Raw genomic sequence first — 13,669 nt, forward strand, 5'->3', positions numbered from 1 at the left:
AAGAAGTAAATAGTACATTGTGTTTACTCCTTACCATTCGAATACTAGTAAGCGATAAACTAATAAAAAATAACTTAAATGATTTCTAAAAATAAAATGATTTGTACACAGTTGAAACCCTCCTCACGAACATTTCCTCTTTCATTAGAGGGGTTGTCAGAGAAGAAATGGCGGAGAGAAAAGGTTGTGCAGGGTTGTTTGTGTTGGTAACAAGTTCTTTGACAGCAAACAACCCGCTGGTGACTAATGCTTGTTCAGTCATTTGATGATTGCAACTCATGGTATGCAGTCATTGCTTTTGTTGTGTATGAGCAATTTTGTAGCTCATTGATTTCTCTCTGTCTCTCCCTCTCCCGATTTTCAGGTTCCAATTGCCATTGGATATCATGGAATAAGAAAGGCAAAGACTGTGACTGTTGGTGGATATTTTCAACTTTCACAGTTATTTTATGATGCAAGGACCAAAAGGGCCGATAGTGGGGGCCTCTGTGTATAAGGAATCAACACATTATTTCCAAGACTCCCATATATTTCCAGTAATGACAACCTCTTCAAACCAACTCTCACTGTTCAAAAATGAGGATTTAAGTTGACTTAACAAGGATAAATCAGCCAAATGTGCTATCACATCAACAACTAGCCCAATCACTAAGAAGCTCCTACTCATCTCTGCCTCTTTTTGGGACTTCTCATCAACTGTTTTCCCTTCCTGTAGCTGTCTCTTCACCAGATACACAACATGCGCCCTTCCCTCGCTACAGCAGTCCTACCACCCAGGACCCGTTCCCATAATCCACCCAACCTCGCGGTGGGGGGGCGTGAACACCTGTCAGCTCCAAGAAGGCGCAGCCCCAACCTCCGGCACACCCTCAGCCCAGAGAACCTGCGGACCCTGGCGGAGAGGGGCGGTGCTGCTGTCGATACTGCCTCCGTTGTCAGCAGTCCTATAGGGCTTCCGAGGGCTAACAGCGACACAGACCTGGTGACTTCCCAAAGCCGGTCCTCGCTAACCGCGTCCACTCTGGAGTACACACTGAACCGTGGTCAGAACCTCGTCATATCCTGGGATATCAAGGAGGAAGTGGATGCTACCGACTGGATCGGGCTGTACCACATTGGTTAGACGATTACTTTTACATATTTATTTGCTACTAGAGCTGCTTTTAATTCTCTGGGGCAGGTCAAGATCAAATCTCAAGTCTGGGTCCCTGTCAAGTCTCAAGTCCTTGAGGATAGGTTCCAGTCATGTCACAGGTCTTTATCAGCAAATGAAAGTCAAGATTAAATTCTTGAATGCAGACCATTAAAATGAAACAGCATTTGGACAGGTTTCTTTCAATGCTGTGATAATAGTGTTTATTGCATAATTGAAATCCATACATAGTCCTAATAATAATATGTAAGGCATGCTGCTATGCAAGGCCTGCCCGTTGCTGTCCTATTCATTTTTAAATGCTCTGGGATTTTAATAGGTCAGAACTTGAGAATGTTTTTGCTTTCAAGTTTGCCGTCAAGTTTCACGCAAGGGCCCGTACAGCAAAATTTTGCAGGTTCATTACATTTCATACTGTGAGATGAGTTGAGTAAAATCTTTGTCTCATTATGTGGCAGCTTGTAAATTATAAATTTTGGGGCATATCAGATAAATCTCTAGTGAATAGGAGCATTATGAAAGCAAGCAGAAACACATTATCAACTTCAATAACACAATCCTAAAACTGGAAATCACACAAGGGTCCACTTACTAGCTTTTATTTCTTTCACCTGTGTGAAATGGTGTTCCGCAGTTACAGTTGTTATGAAGACAGATCTGTTGGCATCCCAGCACAGTTATTATTTACAGTAATCCATAGCACTTTAGGAATTCTTAATTGGCTTAGAGTTAAGCATTAAATATCACTCTAGACCTTAGAAAGGGACTCTAAAATACGATATTTTTATAATATATAAATTATTATAGTTTAATATATACAGTCTTGGTAGAATTTATGGGCACCCCTGAATTTTAAGTACAGAATTTAGAATATCTTCAGAAATAAATCCAAATTAACCAGTTTTGTATAATTAGAATATTTAATAAAATGTCAAATGTTACTGAACAATAACAATAAAAAAAAATCAGTTTCAACAATTATTGGCACCCTTTTAATCAAGTTGAAGTTCCAAAAAAAATAAAACTCACTTGTGCTTAATTTTCAGTGTTCACATGACCTGAATTAACCGATGAATGATGGTTTTACAGCACAAAAAGAGGTTGATTGTTTCCAGTTTCTTTTTCACAATGGCAAAGTTGAGAGAGCTGTCTGAGAGCATCAGACATGCTATTATCAGAAAACAGAACAATTCCAAAGGCTACAAGGCAATCGCCAAAGATCCTGAAATCCCTGTTTCAACGGTTCAACGTAATGTTATCAACAAGTTTCACAGTCATGAAACTGATAAGACGCTTCCAGGTTTGTGTTGCTAAAAAGAAACTCAGTGAGAGAAGTCTGCAAAGGTTGATACGAATTCTTGAAAAACACAATAAAAGACATCTAAAGAGCTTCAGGCTGACCTGGAGCAATCTGGAGTGGTACTTTCAGCCTTTACCATACACCACACACTAAACCAAGTGGTGCTCCATGGGCGAAGGCCAAGGAGGCAACCACTACTGAAAGAAAGTCTCACAAAGGCAAGACTAATGTTTTGCAAAACCATGAATAGATGAGCCACAGTCTTTCTGGGATAATGTTCTATGGACAGATGAAACCAAAGTAGAGCTCTGTGGGAATGCAGCGCTTCAGCTTGTTTATAGGCGATGAAATGAAGCCCATAAGGAAAAGAATATCCTACCTACAGTAAAACATGGTGGAGGTTCTATCATGTTGTGGACCTGCTTTTCTGCCTCTGGTACTGGAGGCATTGAATGTATCAAAGGAATGATGAAATCAGAAGATTAGCAAGGCATTTTGCAAAATGTGTTACCCAGGCTCAGAAAACTAGGTTTTAGGTGCAGGTCTTGGGTCTTTATAGCAGGACAACGACCAAACGAGCACAAAAGAATGTTTGAAAAGGAAAAAGATGGACTGTTTTAAACTGGCCAGCAAAGAGTCCTGACCTAAATCCCACTGAAAACCTTTGGAGAGAGCTGAAATCTGCCATTGCAAAAAGGACTCCTGCAAACTTAAAGGAGCTTGGACGCATAGCAATGGAAGAGTGGCAGAAACTACCAGCAGACAGGAGCAAGAAGCTTCTAGACGGCTACAAGAAACGTTTAGAGGCTGTGATTGCAACAAAATATTCGTCAAGGGTGCCAATAGTTGTTTCTGGGGTATATATTGTGTTTGTATTATTTTGCTGCAAGTTTTGTTTTTTTATTTTTTTTTGTTCAGTAACCTTGGAAATTTTATTAAAATATTTTGATTATACAAAATTGGTAAAATCTGCATTTATTTATGATAATATTCTAAATTCTGTTCTTAAAATTCAGGGGTGCCAATAATTTATAGCAGGACTTTATATATATGATGTAAAAAGTTATAACAACTACTGTTTTTGCATGGCAATAGATCCATCTCAATGACGACTGAGCAAAGTTAATCTGGTTAAGTGGCTGAAGACACTGGAAAAAGGTAGCAAGCGGACACTAACTTGGGATGATTTTGTCAAACTACGATTTTCAGGGTCAAGAATGAACTTTCATGCTTGAAAATATGCTGGTTTTTTTTTTAATTACTTTTTTACATTTTTATTCAAAATTGGCACTTACAGTGTATCATTTGCCTGTATATTCTTTGTCAAAGACCTTTTTCCACAGCAGGCATTTTGATTTTTCGTGGTAGGTAAAGAACAAGTGGAACTAATAATGTTAACGACGGCTTAGTTCAATTCAAGTGAGCCAGTAAGCCAAGTTGTGACAGTGAGCCAACATACACAATACCAGGATCCTGAAACTGAAGCCGCTAAACTGCATTCTATCATCATTGATTTTATTATTTACACCTGTGCTTTTCCTGCTGTGACATGTCAAAATGTCTGCTGTGAAAAATGACCGCTTCATGCATCATTCCGATTGGTTGGTTTGTTGACATGGGTCATAGTGAGAATTTGATCCTGAAGTTTTCAAGACTGTCTCATTGACAAAGCTAATCTGCCACTGTCAGACGTGTCTCACAGTGTGATCACACTGTAACTCAGATAGTAACTCATATAACAGTATTACAATAATAAGTACTATACATTTCGCACATATATGATCAGAATCTTCAATCAATTTCTCATTCTACCTCTATACTGTTATCTGTGCTTTTCCCCAAAAATCTTATTGCTGAATTATTTTTGGAAACTTGCAGGCACTCAGAACCAGAGCTGACTTGACCCTACCTGTCCTCAAAACTTGGATCAGCTGATCCTGGTAATTTATTATTGGAAACTGATAATAGCCAGGAAGAGTCTTGTGCAGGAGCTTATATCTCTGAGTCAATAGTGAAACAGGAGCTGTTGAGACTTTACACAGGACTGGAAGCTGAGTCAACATGTAACAGCTCTGCCTTGGTATACGATAACACACACACCATCACAAACCATGCATGTCTTGGTGGCAAACAGGGTGGTCTCCAATAATGTATGCTAATCCTGCTTAGAGACAGGAATTTGACAAGGGGGAAATACATTGACCTGTATGCTGAGGAAGGCTATCAGTCTCAAACTGTCTGGCAAATCTGTCCATCATGGTGAAAAGTAATACAGGATCAACTGTGTTCCAACTGCACATTTGTTTTTAGAATCCTGACTTCTATTCCATTTTGCTTACATGGTAAAGAGCTGACATCCTGACGTCACCTTTGGGCTAGCCGCAGTTCCATTAGCTTTGCTAAATCAAAAATTATTAGCATGGCAGTGCATTGCATATCATAACTTATGTTTTTCTATGTCCATAATATTCACCAACACTCTTTTAAGGTAGTTTATCCATCTCTTTGGCTGTATCTCTACTGCCTAAAAAAAACCCAGTCAACACCCCGTCGGTCCTGTCCGTCCTGCTGTTATTACAGACTTGACCTGCTCATGGCATTTAACCTGCGGTGGTCTCAGGCTAATGTGAAAAGACGTTCATTAAAGTCAACCAAAAACTGAAATATTAAAGGGGCACTCCACCAATTTTACAGTTTACTCGTCATGATGAGTACAACTGATCTTGTGAAAACAGTTACATGTGGCTCTGAAGAAACCTATCTGAAGTCTGCGAAACAATATCCCAAGACAAAAAAAAAATGCAACAGAAGCCCTACCTGATGAACTGGAAGTAGTTTGAAAGACGTTGGTTTTTACCACACAGGGAGGGTCAAATGAAATGATGCTATTTGGTGGCATTACGGGAAATGGAGGATCCAGTGTTTTTTTTTTGATGACAATGATGAAGGCCTGACATGCAAAATATCTAAAGCTTACACACAAAATACATATTGAAACAGGATCAATCCCAGAGACATATTGCTACACTGATGAAAATAATAAATTATTGTAAAAATTAGCTTGCTGCTTTTTCTAAAATAATTTTTAACAGCAGAGTCAATGTTGTTGTTCCAGTCTGACAAAGTAAATGTGAAGAGATCACTGCAAAGTCCATATGTTTACTTTTTCGTTATGCAAAAAGTGAAAGTTGTCTCTTTACGCTAGATAATTACTTGTATAACAAAGTTACGTTAAGAGAAATTGCAGTCTATTAGCTGTTCGACATGATCTATTGTGTAAGTAATGGATAATGGATTTCTGAAAAAATGGGTGTCTTTGACTTCCAAGAGGTCAGACAAACCCCCAGTACAGCAGGCAAGAATAGATTCTGGGCACCATGCAATTATTTTATAAAAGAATGTAGTTCATGATCATTTTAACTTGTTTACTAAATGATTAATTACATTTCTGATGACCTCCAGAACTAAACCCGTTTGGATAAGTTTCCCTTGTAGATGGAATGCTATGTGGGAGAAAAAGGTAGTGTAAACTGCTGGTGCCGGCCGAGGCGTCAGGTCACTTCATATTGATCATAAGGCTGCCAGGAGTTCATTATCTGCTCCAGGGTCTTATACCCCAGAGGGACTACCGCTTTCCTCGACTAAGCAGACACTCAATGATAAGCAACTTTCCTCCCCCGCTCCCCTTCAAACAAAAACACACTGGCATGCTCATGCACACACATTTACAATACACAATCCTCCCTCAAAACTTTCCTCCAGTCAGCTGAGTTTGGTGCTTCATTAATCTGTGTGCCAAAGTGCTACATACAGCGGAATTCCCCCACCCTGTTTTTAACTCAGAGGAAGTTTGGTGTTTGTCCTTCTGGTTAGAGGTTGTAGGGAGGTTATTTTGGGAATGATTTCACTGATTAAAGAAGGAGTTTGCACACTAAACTGACTGAAAGGCAGAACAGATGAAGCTTGGTTGCAGTTTTTCATAGCAGAGTCCAGAGCTTAAGCACTCTCATCTGTTGTTTGATTTAAGGCTCTTTGGTTTGAAATCAGGGGGAATGTCAACACAGCGGGTGTGGACTTGTCGAACCCCAGAATTAACACACACTCATATCTGCTCTTTTCCAGATGAAACCAATCCATCCAATGTGTGGGACTGTAAGAACAGAGGGGTGAATGGTACCCAAAAAGGTCAGATTGTTTGGAGGTTGGAGGCTGGGCCATACTTTATGGAGCGTAAGTTTCAGGTCATGTTTGACTGATGATACAATGATACAATTCAATATATTGATTGGGAAAAAAATCCTTGCACTCTATCACTTAGTTCTTTGAAGATATACTGTAATATATTTAAAATTTCAGAATGAGAATGTTTTTCTGGCACACAAGGTAAAAAGGATTTAACGTTTGTATAAGCTTTCATATATACAACCATTCTTATATTCATATGATTCAATGAATCATAATCTTCCCTAAATTTTAGGATATTGACCATATATCTACAATTAATCTAACTATATGTTAGAGCTTTAGCGATCATTGCATATGACATAATCAAAACACTACTCCACAGTATACAGTATAACTGCAGGGTGGCCAACAATAGGCAGAGAATGTTTGCAATGTTTCCATATCCCATAACTCTTTACTACTTCCTCTACAGCCGAGACCAAGATCTGTTTCAAGTACTACCATGGAGTGAGTGGAGCCCTGCGAGCCACAACCCCCTGTATCACTGTGAAGAATCCAGCAGTCCTGGTCTGTGTGTGTGTGTGTGTGTGTGTGTGTGTGTGTGTGTGTGTGTGTGTGTGTGTGTGTGTGTGTGTGTGTGTGTGTGTGTGTGTGTGTGTGTGTGTGTGTGTGTGTGTGTGTGTGTGTGTGTGTGTGTGTGTGTGCATGAGGGTGGGGGGCAATCAGTCTGAGATTTCGTCTTACACAGTCTCAAGCTTTAGCTCAGCTATACCATTATGGATAAATGGGTATTTGCTGTCACCTGCTGAAAAGAAATGCTGTTTGAAAGTGTAGTTGATTTCATACATTTAACAGTGGTGATCAGTGCAAATTCAAATTCTAGAGTGTGTTTGAATGGACAAAAAAGCAGGGCTGAATTAAACTATTAAGGAGATTTCAAGTTTCTGCCAGTTGATTTTTGAACTGAAATTAATATAAAGCAATGACTGTCTGGTAGGATGGAAATCTATCTGAAAATGAATAGTGTTCTTTAAAGAATGGTCAGTAGTCATGTAAAGTCCACAGCATATGTATATAATGGAGTGGTTCAGGCAGGCATGTAAGCCATTGTTTGTATACCATGTTTCATACAGTCCAGCGGATTGATGGCCAAATACTCATATACATTTTAAATACTCATATACAGTATGAAAGAATCAATTCCTTACACTAGGCCACCCATATTAGCAATCTAATTCTCTCTGCTACAACAACAATGAGCAGTGCATCCTTGCTGCTACAGTACTTTCTGCTTGCAGTGACTTTACTTCCCTCCACCTCCCATGTTGTCCTCTGTATAAGTATTTAGGTTTATTTGAATTCAGTAGGACAAACACAGGTGTGTGAAATACAAATTAGTCCTGTTTTTTCCCTGTGGTGTGCAGAGTGTGACATTGTCTCTTCTCTCTCAGGTGGAAGGGCTGGCCGAGCAGGTGGGCATTGAACATCCTCGGAAACTGATCAGCTTTACTTTGACGGGTGAGTTGAGATATTTACACGTTTTTTTTTTATGTTGGAAGACATTTTGACTGATACTATAAAGTGAATATTTTTGTGGCACACTACTATTAAGATAGCTCTCATAATCATCCTCAATAGCAAATCAAAGCAAATCCGGAAGTGGAGTCAATAACTGTTGTTAAATAAATTTAACAAAAAACTCAAAAACAAAAACCACACGTTTGACATTTAGCCGAGCGATGCAGTCTTATTTTCATCTTTGTATAACAGTTCATTTGGGAAAAGCCAGAGTAAACCTTCAAAGCTGTACAGAAAACACAGTGGTCTTGGAATTTAAAGAGGTGTTTTCCTAACAGAGAAAGACGAAGAATGTTATCAGTTTTCTATTGGCGTCAGGCAATATCAGGATTAATTTTAATGAGTTTACAAGAACAGAATGTCCTGTTACAACTTTCTCACCCAAAGCACTTTCCTCTGTTGGCCAATATGTATCTGCAGGTCAGGTTTTGTGCCAGAAGTCGGAGAAGAGAGAACCAGCCCTTCACTTTCCTTGCCGAGATATTTGGCCCACTTGTTATAACACTGTTGTCTGGAATGTTTTGTTGCAGATTTGCGTGCTACTGGCCTGAAGAAGGGCATGTTTTTTAATCCGGACCCGTACCTGAAGATGTCCATCCACCCAGGAAAGAGGAGTGTCTTCCCCGTCTTCAGTCATCACGGACAGGAACGAAGATCAGCCATCATTGCTAACACCATCAACCCTATCTGGCATGGAGAGGTGCTTCTCATACTTTTACACGTCCAAAATCACTTTATTATCAGTGAGAGGACACATGAACACCCGCACTCTCTTTCAAGCAATATATTATCAATACATAATTGGGAATGTACTGACCATGTGTGTCTTTGCCTCTCTGCAGAAATACACATTTGTAGCACTAATGACAGACATCCTGTATATTGAGGTAAAGGATAAGTTCGCAAAAAGCCGACCAATCATCAAACGCTTCCTCGGTCAGCTCACTATCCCTGTGCAGCGGCTTATTGAAAAAATACCCGGGTAGGTAACAAACGGGCAAACATGAGTTCACACACACACACACACACACAGAATCACACACAATTAGAACATACTCTATACATACTTTACGTAAAACAGTGCAGTCTGTCAGAAGGAAATTTTTCTGACCTGTTTCATTAATTTGATGATACAATGTCACAAACACACATCCCTCTGTGATGTTTTCCTCTCTGTTTTGCTGTCCAGTGTCCAGCCTGTGAGTTTCCCTCTGTGTCGACGCCTGCCCACTGAACATGTAAGCGGCCAGTTGCAGTTCAAAGTGGAGCTCACCTCAACCGGGCCTGACGGTAAGTCTGCCTTCAAATTGTATTTACACTCTGTATACAAAATACATTTTATTTAAATTTATTTGTTTTCATCAACATGCAACCTGCTCTGCCTACCGTAGGTGCTTCTCCTGATTCTATCATTGGCATTTCATCCTTGAACGGAGCTCCAGGGACTCCATCTGACGATGAGGACCTGCCACATCACCTTCCGGGGGTGGTCTCTGCGGGCCCCTCCCCAACCGGCTCCCAGGGCTCCCAAGGCATGTGGGAAGGTGGGGCCACGGCCTGCCCAGAAAAGGACCTGTCGCTTGTTGGAGGCGAGGCTAGATTTGTGGAGCCTGAAAGCCTGTCGGGCCATGAAATGCTCCAGAGGTCACTCAGTGAGGGCCTAGATGCTATTGAGGCCCCTAAGGGTCCTGGTGAAAGACCCTTGGGTGCAGCCTCACCCAAATTGCGCTCTAGCTTCCCCACACACACAAGACTCAGCGCAATGTTGCACATAGATTCAGATGAGGACGAGGAGAGATCGGGGTTCAATGACATCACACCAGTGCCACAGTCACCGCTGCTGATGAATGGAGAACCTCTAGATGTCGGCGGCCCGGATGAAGAAGACCCGTTTCCTGAGCTCCAACAGGAGCCTGAGCAGCTAGAGCCCTCAGTGCTTGAGCCCGAGGGTGCAGGTGCTGTGACAGAAGATGTGCCCCCTGAGTTAGAGGTAGAAGCAGGTTTGGACTTAGAGGATGTTTTGGAGCCAGATGTCTTCTCTGAAGTGGAGGAGGCTCCTTTCACAGAGGCTGTGTCCCATAATGCTTTGCTAGAGGGTGGAGAGGTGCCTGAGGAGGAAAGGGTGCCTGGCGAGGAACCCTTATCAGAGATTGACACCTGCTCCATGGCAACAGCCCCACAGACAGTCTTCTCATCATCAGAGAGCTGTCCAATCACACTGACCACTGCTCTGGTGAGTTCATTATCTTAATATGGTCATGACTCAGAATTCAACTCTTTGTTCACAGTCATTACTACAAAACTATAAATCTCACTGTAACCAAAATCTATTTTCATTGTTGATTAATCTGTTGATTATTTTTATGATTAACCGAATAATAAAAATATCAGAAAATGGGGAAATTTTTCAGCACAGTTTCCTCAGAGCTTAAGGTTAATTGAAGTTACTTGTTCTGTCCAAAACCAAAAACAGTACAAAAAAACAATTTTTATAATTTTGCAATGATAAAAGAAACAGAGGAAAGCAACGAACCGCCACATTTGAGAAAACTAGAAAATTTGGTAATTTTACTAGCACTATTGTTATTGAGAAGCAATAGAAAAGTGTTTGTTGTCATCAAAGAAAATCACATCAACAGATGTGAGTAAACCTAAGACTCAGATTTCATGTAGATATACAGTATTTTAACATGTTTTATTTATTAGGAAGATTGGATATTATTATTATTATTATTAAGTGTTTGTGCGAGGTGCCCTGTGGGGTTTTCTTGCAAAAAAAAAAGAACTACATGTGTCTTTGAGATTTTACAGACATGTTGATTGCATTTCCTTCTCCATAAAACATTTGCAAAGCCTGTTTTTTAAATTTCAAATTATGCATTGTTTATGTTCATATTTGCTCACCATCATTCTTCTTCTTCACTACCTTTGTAGGTGCATTTCTACTTAACTGTATTTGCGCATTAGTACGACCAACAGTCAGTTGTGAAACCAAGAGCCAGATATGAATTGCACAGCAGGTGTGTTTGAACATGTGCATGTACTGTACGTCCTCATGCTTTTACACAGTAAAAGCCAAAAGGGGAAAGACTCATAAAAATAATGCTCCATGTCACTACCAGAGGTCAGAAATCCTCATGGTACCTTTCAACACTATTGTGAATTGATGCAAACAGATTTAAATGTTCTCCTAATGAAACAGGCATTGTTTTCTACTGAAATGCAGTAGTAAGCTAAAATTTAGGAAATCGCTTTGAAAATTTGAATAAGTTATCTGTCTTATTAATTAACTGTGATGCAAGATGCAACTGATGGTCTATATAAATTTAAACCTTGATCAATGTGCCTTAACAGTTACTCTGTGCAGTGTACATATTGTAAAGTAAATGTTTCAGGACTGTGCGTTCTACTGATTATTGAGAAAGGCATTCTGGCATTCATTTGTATCTTAAACTTGATGCTAAACTCCATTCAGTCCCAGTTCAATTTAAGTGGTAAATGTTTGTTTCTCATTCAACTATTCTTTATAGCTGCTTTGTTGTAGAATATTTGCATACTCTATATTCATCTTTATGTAATTAGGGCGAATACAACTTAAACTAGTAAACTTTCTTGTGAGGTTTCTTTTGTTAAATCTGCCTGAATACTAAAGCAAAACAAGATGATCACCTGCAAAATCACCATTAATTATTATCAAAGTTTCATAATCAGTAGGCTGATACTCATCATAATTTGCTCAGCTAGTCATGGATGTGAGCACACTCTGGTGATGTCTTCTAATAATATTTTGCTATCATCAAATGTCATCATAACCATTTCTCATCTTCTTTATGTGTAGGCACTGTGCTGTGGCTGAGTGTGATTAGTTTCTTCACAGTGCATGCATTGTATTGACTCAGCAGTCTCCTAGACCCAGGTGTTTTTGTGTGATGCTGCACCATAATACTATACTGTAACACCATCATTCTACTTTCAAAATACGGGGTGAAATACATATTTTCTATCCAGATAGTTAGTTGAAGATAATATTGTCTGACTTGTCTTGTTCTAGTAGTGAACTTCTAGGAACATGAGACTGGAAACCAGTTATCTATCCATTTTCCACTCGATCTTTCAACAAATGTTCCATGATTGTTTCCTTTAAGCTTTCACTGCTACACACCAATACATATTTGCATGAAGCCAAACGTCTCTCGGCTTTCTTTTGTTGCCTTGGTGATGGAGCCAATGCTGCTCATGCTTATGTTGTGAGCTGCCACATAGATTGACAGACTTAATAATTAGTAATTCATTCAGATATTTTATAGCAGTACGTGTGAATGCCTTGCAATTCTACTATGTATTCGAATCACCTAGTGAGCTTAACTTGTATCAACACCAGCTCTAAAATTATTGTCATTTTGTCAATTATTTTCACAAATTTTTCTAATTTTTTATTTTGTGGAATATTTTTTAGGAAGCACAGGAGGGAGCCGAGACAGCCATTGATCCAGGGGGAGATGTAGTTTCCAGCACCACACCAACCAATCAAGCTGTAGACGATGAAGGGGGTGGACAAGCTGACGTCACTGAGGCTGAAAGAGAAGTTCCGCCAGCCAGGGAGCAAGAGGAGGTCGAGGAGATCAGTGTAAGGAGGCTCAGCCTGCAGGCTGCAGGGGGTACGGCTGAAGAACAGGAAGGGGAGGAGACTAAGCCACATGAGGAGGCGGGGTCTGTGGATTCAGAGCAAGTTACCACAGAAACCGATGGAGAGGAAGGTACTCAGTTTCAAGCAACTCACTGCTCACTTATTGCTGTGTAATTTTTTTTAATTCCCAAGAAAAACAGTCCTAAAGGCGTCTTCTAGTCTTTTATATGTTTTCCATGTTCAGGTACCAATGTCAACGGCCATCCTGTACGTTCGCTTCCCTCTGTACGTCACGACATCCACCGATACCAACGTGTGGACGAGCCTCTACCCCCCAGTGAGTGTGTGTGTCTGCATGCACCATATTGTTTGTCTATTTTATCTGTGTATGCCACCATCTGTGTGTAGCAGTGTGTTTTTATTTGTCTGTGTTTATATATGTATCCATGTGTGTCCATGTTTATGTTCTAATGAGCGACCCTAACTAAAACTACAATGGACCATTTGGACCACAAATTAACCCCAAATGGCTCAAAGAATAATGACTGACACAGCAATTTCTCACTGTGTAATGACACATACAGGAAAAAATATGTGAATAAAATGATCTGAAGATTTGCATTCCTTTTTAGCCACACTACCAATACCTGATAGTATGTCAGTCCCATGACTCTGGGCTGATATCTTGACAATTGCCAAAAATGTTTAAACAGACAGTCATGATCCCCAGAGGATAAATCCTAATGACTTTGGTGATCTCTTGAGTTTTTATCTAGTGATGTTAATGGTTTTAGTTGTAAAATATCAAGAAAATTATCAGATGGAT

At 39.9% G+C, this 13,669-nt stretch overlaps 1 protein-coding gene across 1 annotated transcript in view; it reads left to right on the forward strand.

The window, feature by feature from the left end:
• Positions 1-13,669, forward strand: part of hecw2a (HECT, C2 and WW domain containing E3 ubiquitin protein ligase 2a) — a 42,943-nt gene that overhangs the window by 9,944 nt on the left and 19,330 nt on the right. The window contains exons 2-11 of the mRNA XM_040149386.1: positions 365-1,118; positions 6,576-6,683; positions 7,111-7,205; positions 8,090-8,156; positions 8,747-8,916; positions 9,059-9,198; positions 9,406-9,506; positions 9,608-10,449; positions 12,673-12,973; positions 13,088-13,180. Coding sequence (XP_040005320.1) covers positions 740-1,118; positions 6,576-6,683; positions 7,111-7,205; positions 8,090-8,156; positions 8,747-8,916; positions 9,059-9,198; positions 9,406-9,506; positions 9,608-10,449; positions 12,673-12,973; positions 13,088-13,180 — 2,296 coding nt within the window. The 5' untranslated portion in view covers positions 365-739. The remainder of the gene's footprint in view (positions 1-364; positions 1,119-6,575; positions 6,684-7,110; positions 7,206-8,089; positions 8,157-8,746; positions 8,917-9,058; positions 9,199-9,405; positions 9,507-9,607; positions 10,450-12,672; positions 12,974-13,087; positions 13,181-13,669) is intronic.

Source organism: Xiphias gladius, chromosome 16 (genome assembly GCF_016859285.1).
Source record: "Xiphias gladius isolate SHS-SW01 ecotype Sanya breed wild chromosome 16, ASM1685928v1, whole genome shotgun sequence".
Lineage (NCBI taxonomy): Eukaryota > Metazoa > Chordata > Actinopteri > Istiophoriformes > Xiphiidae > Xiphias > Xiphias gladius.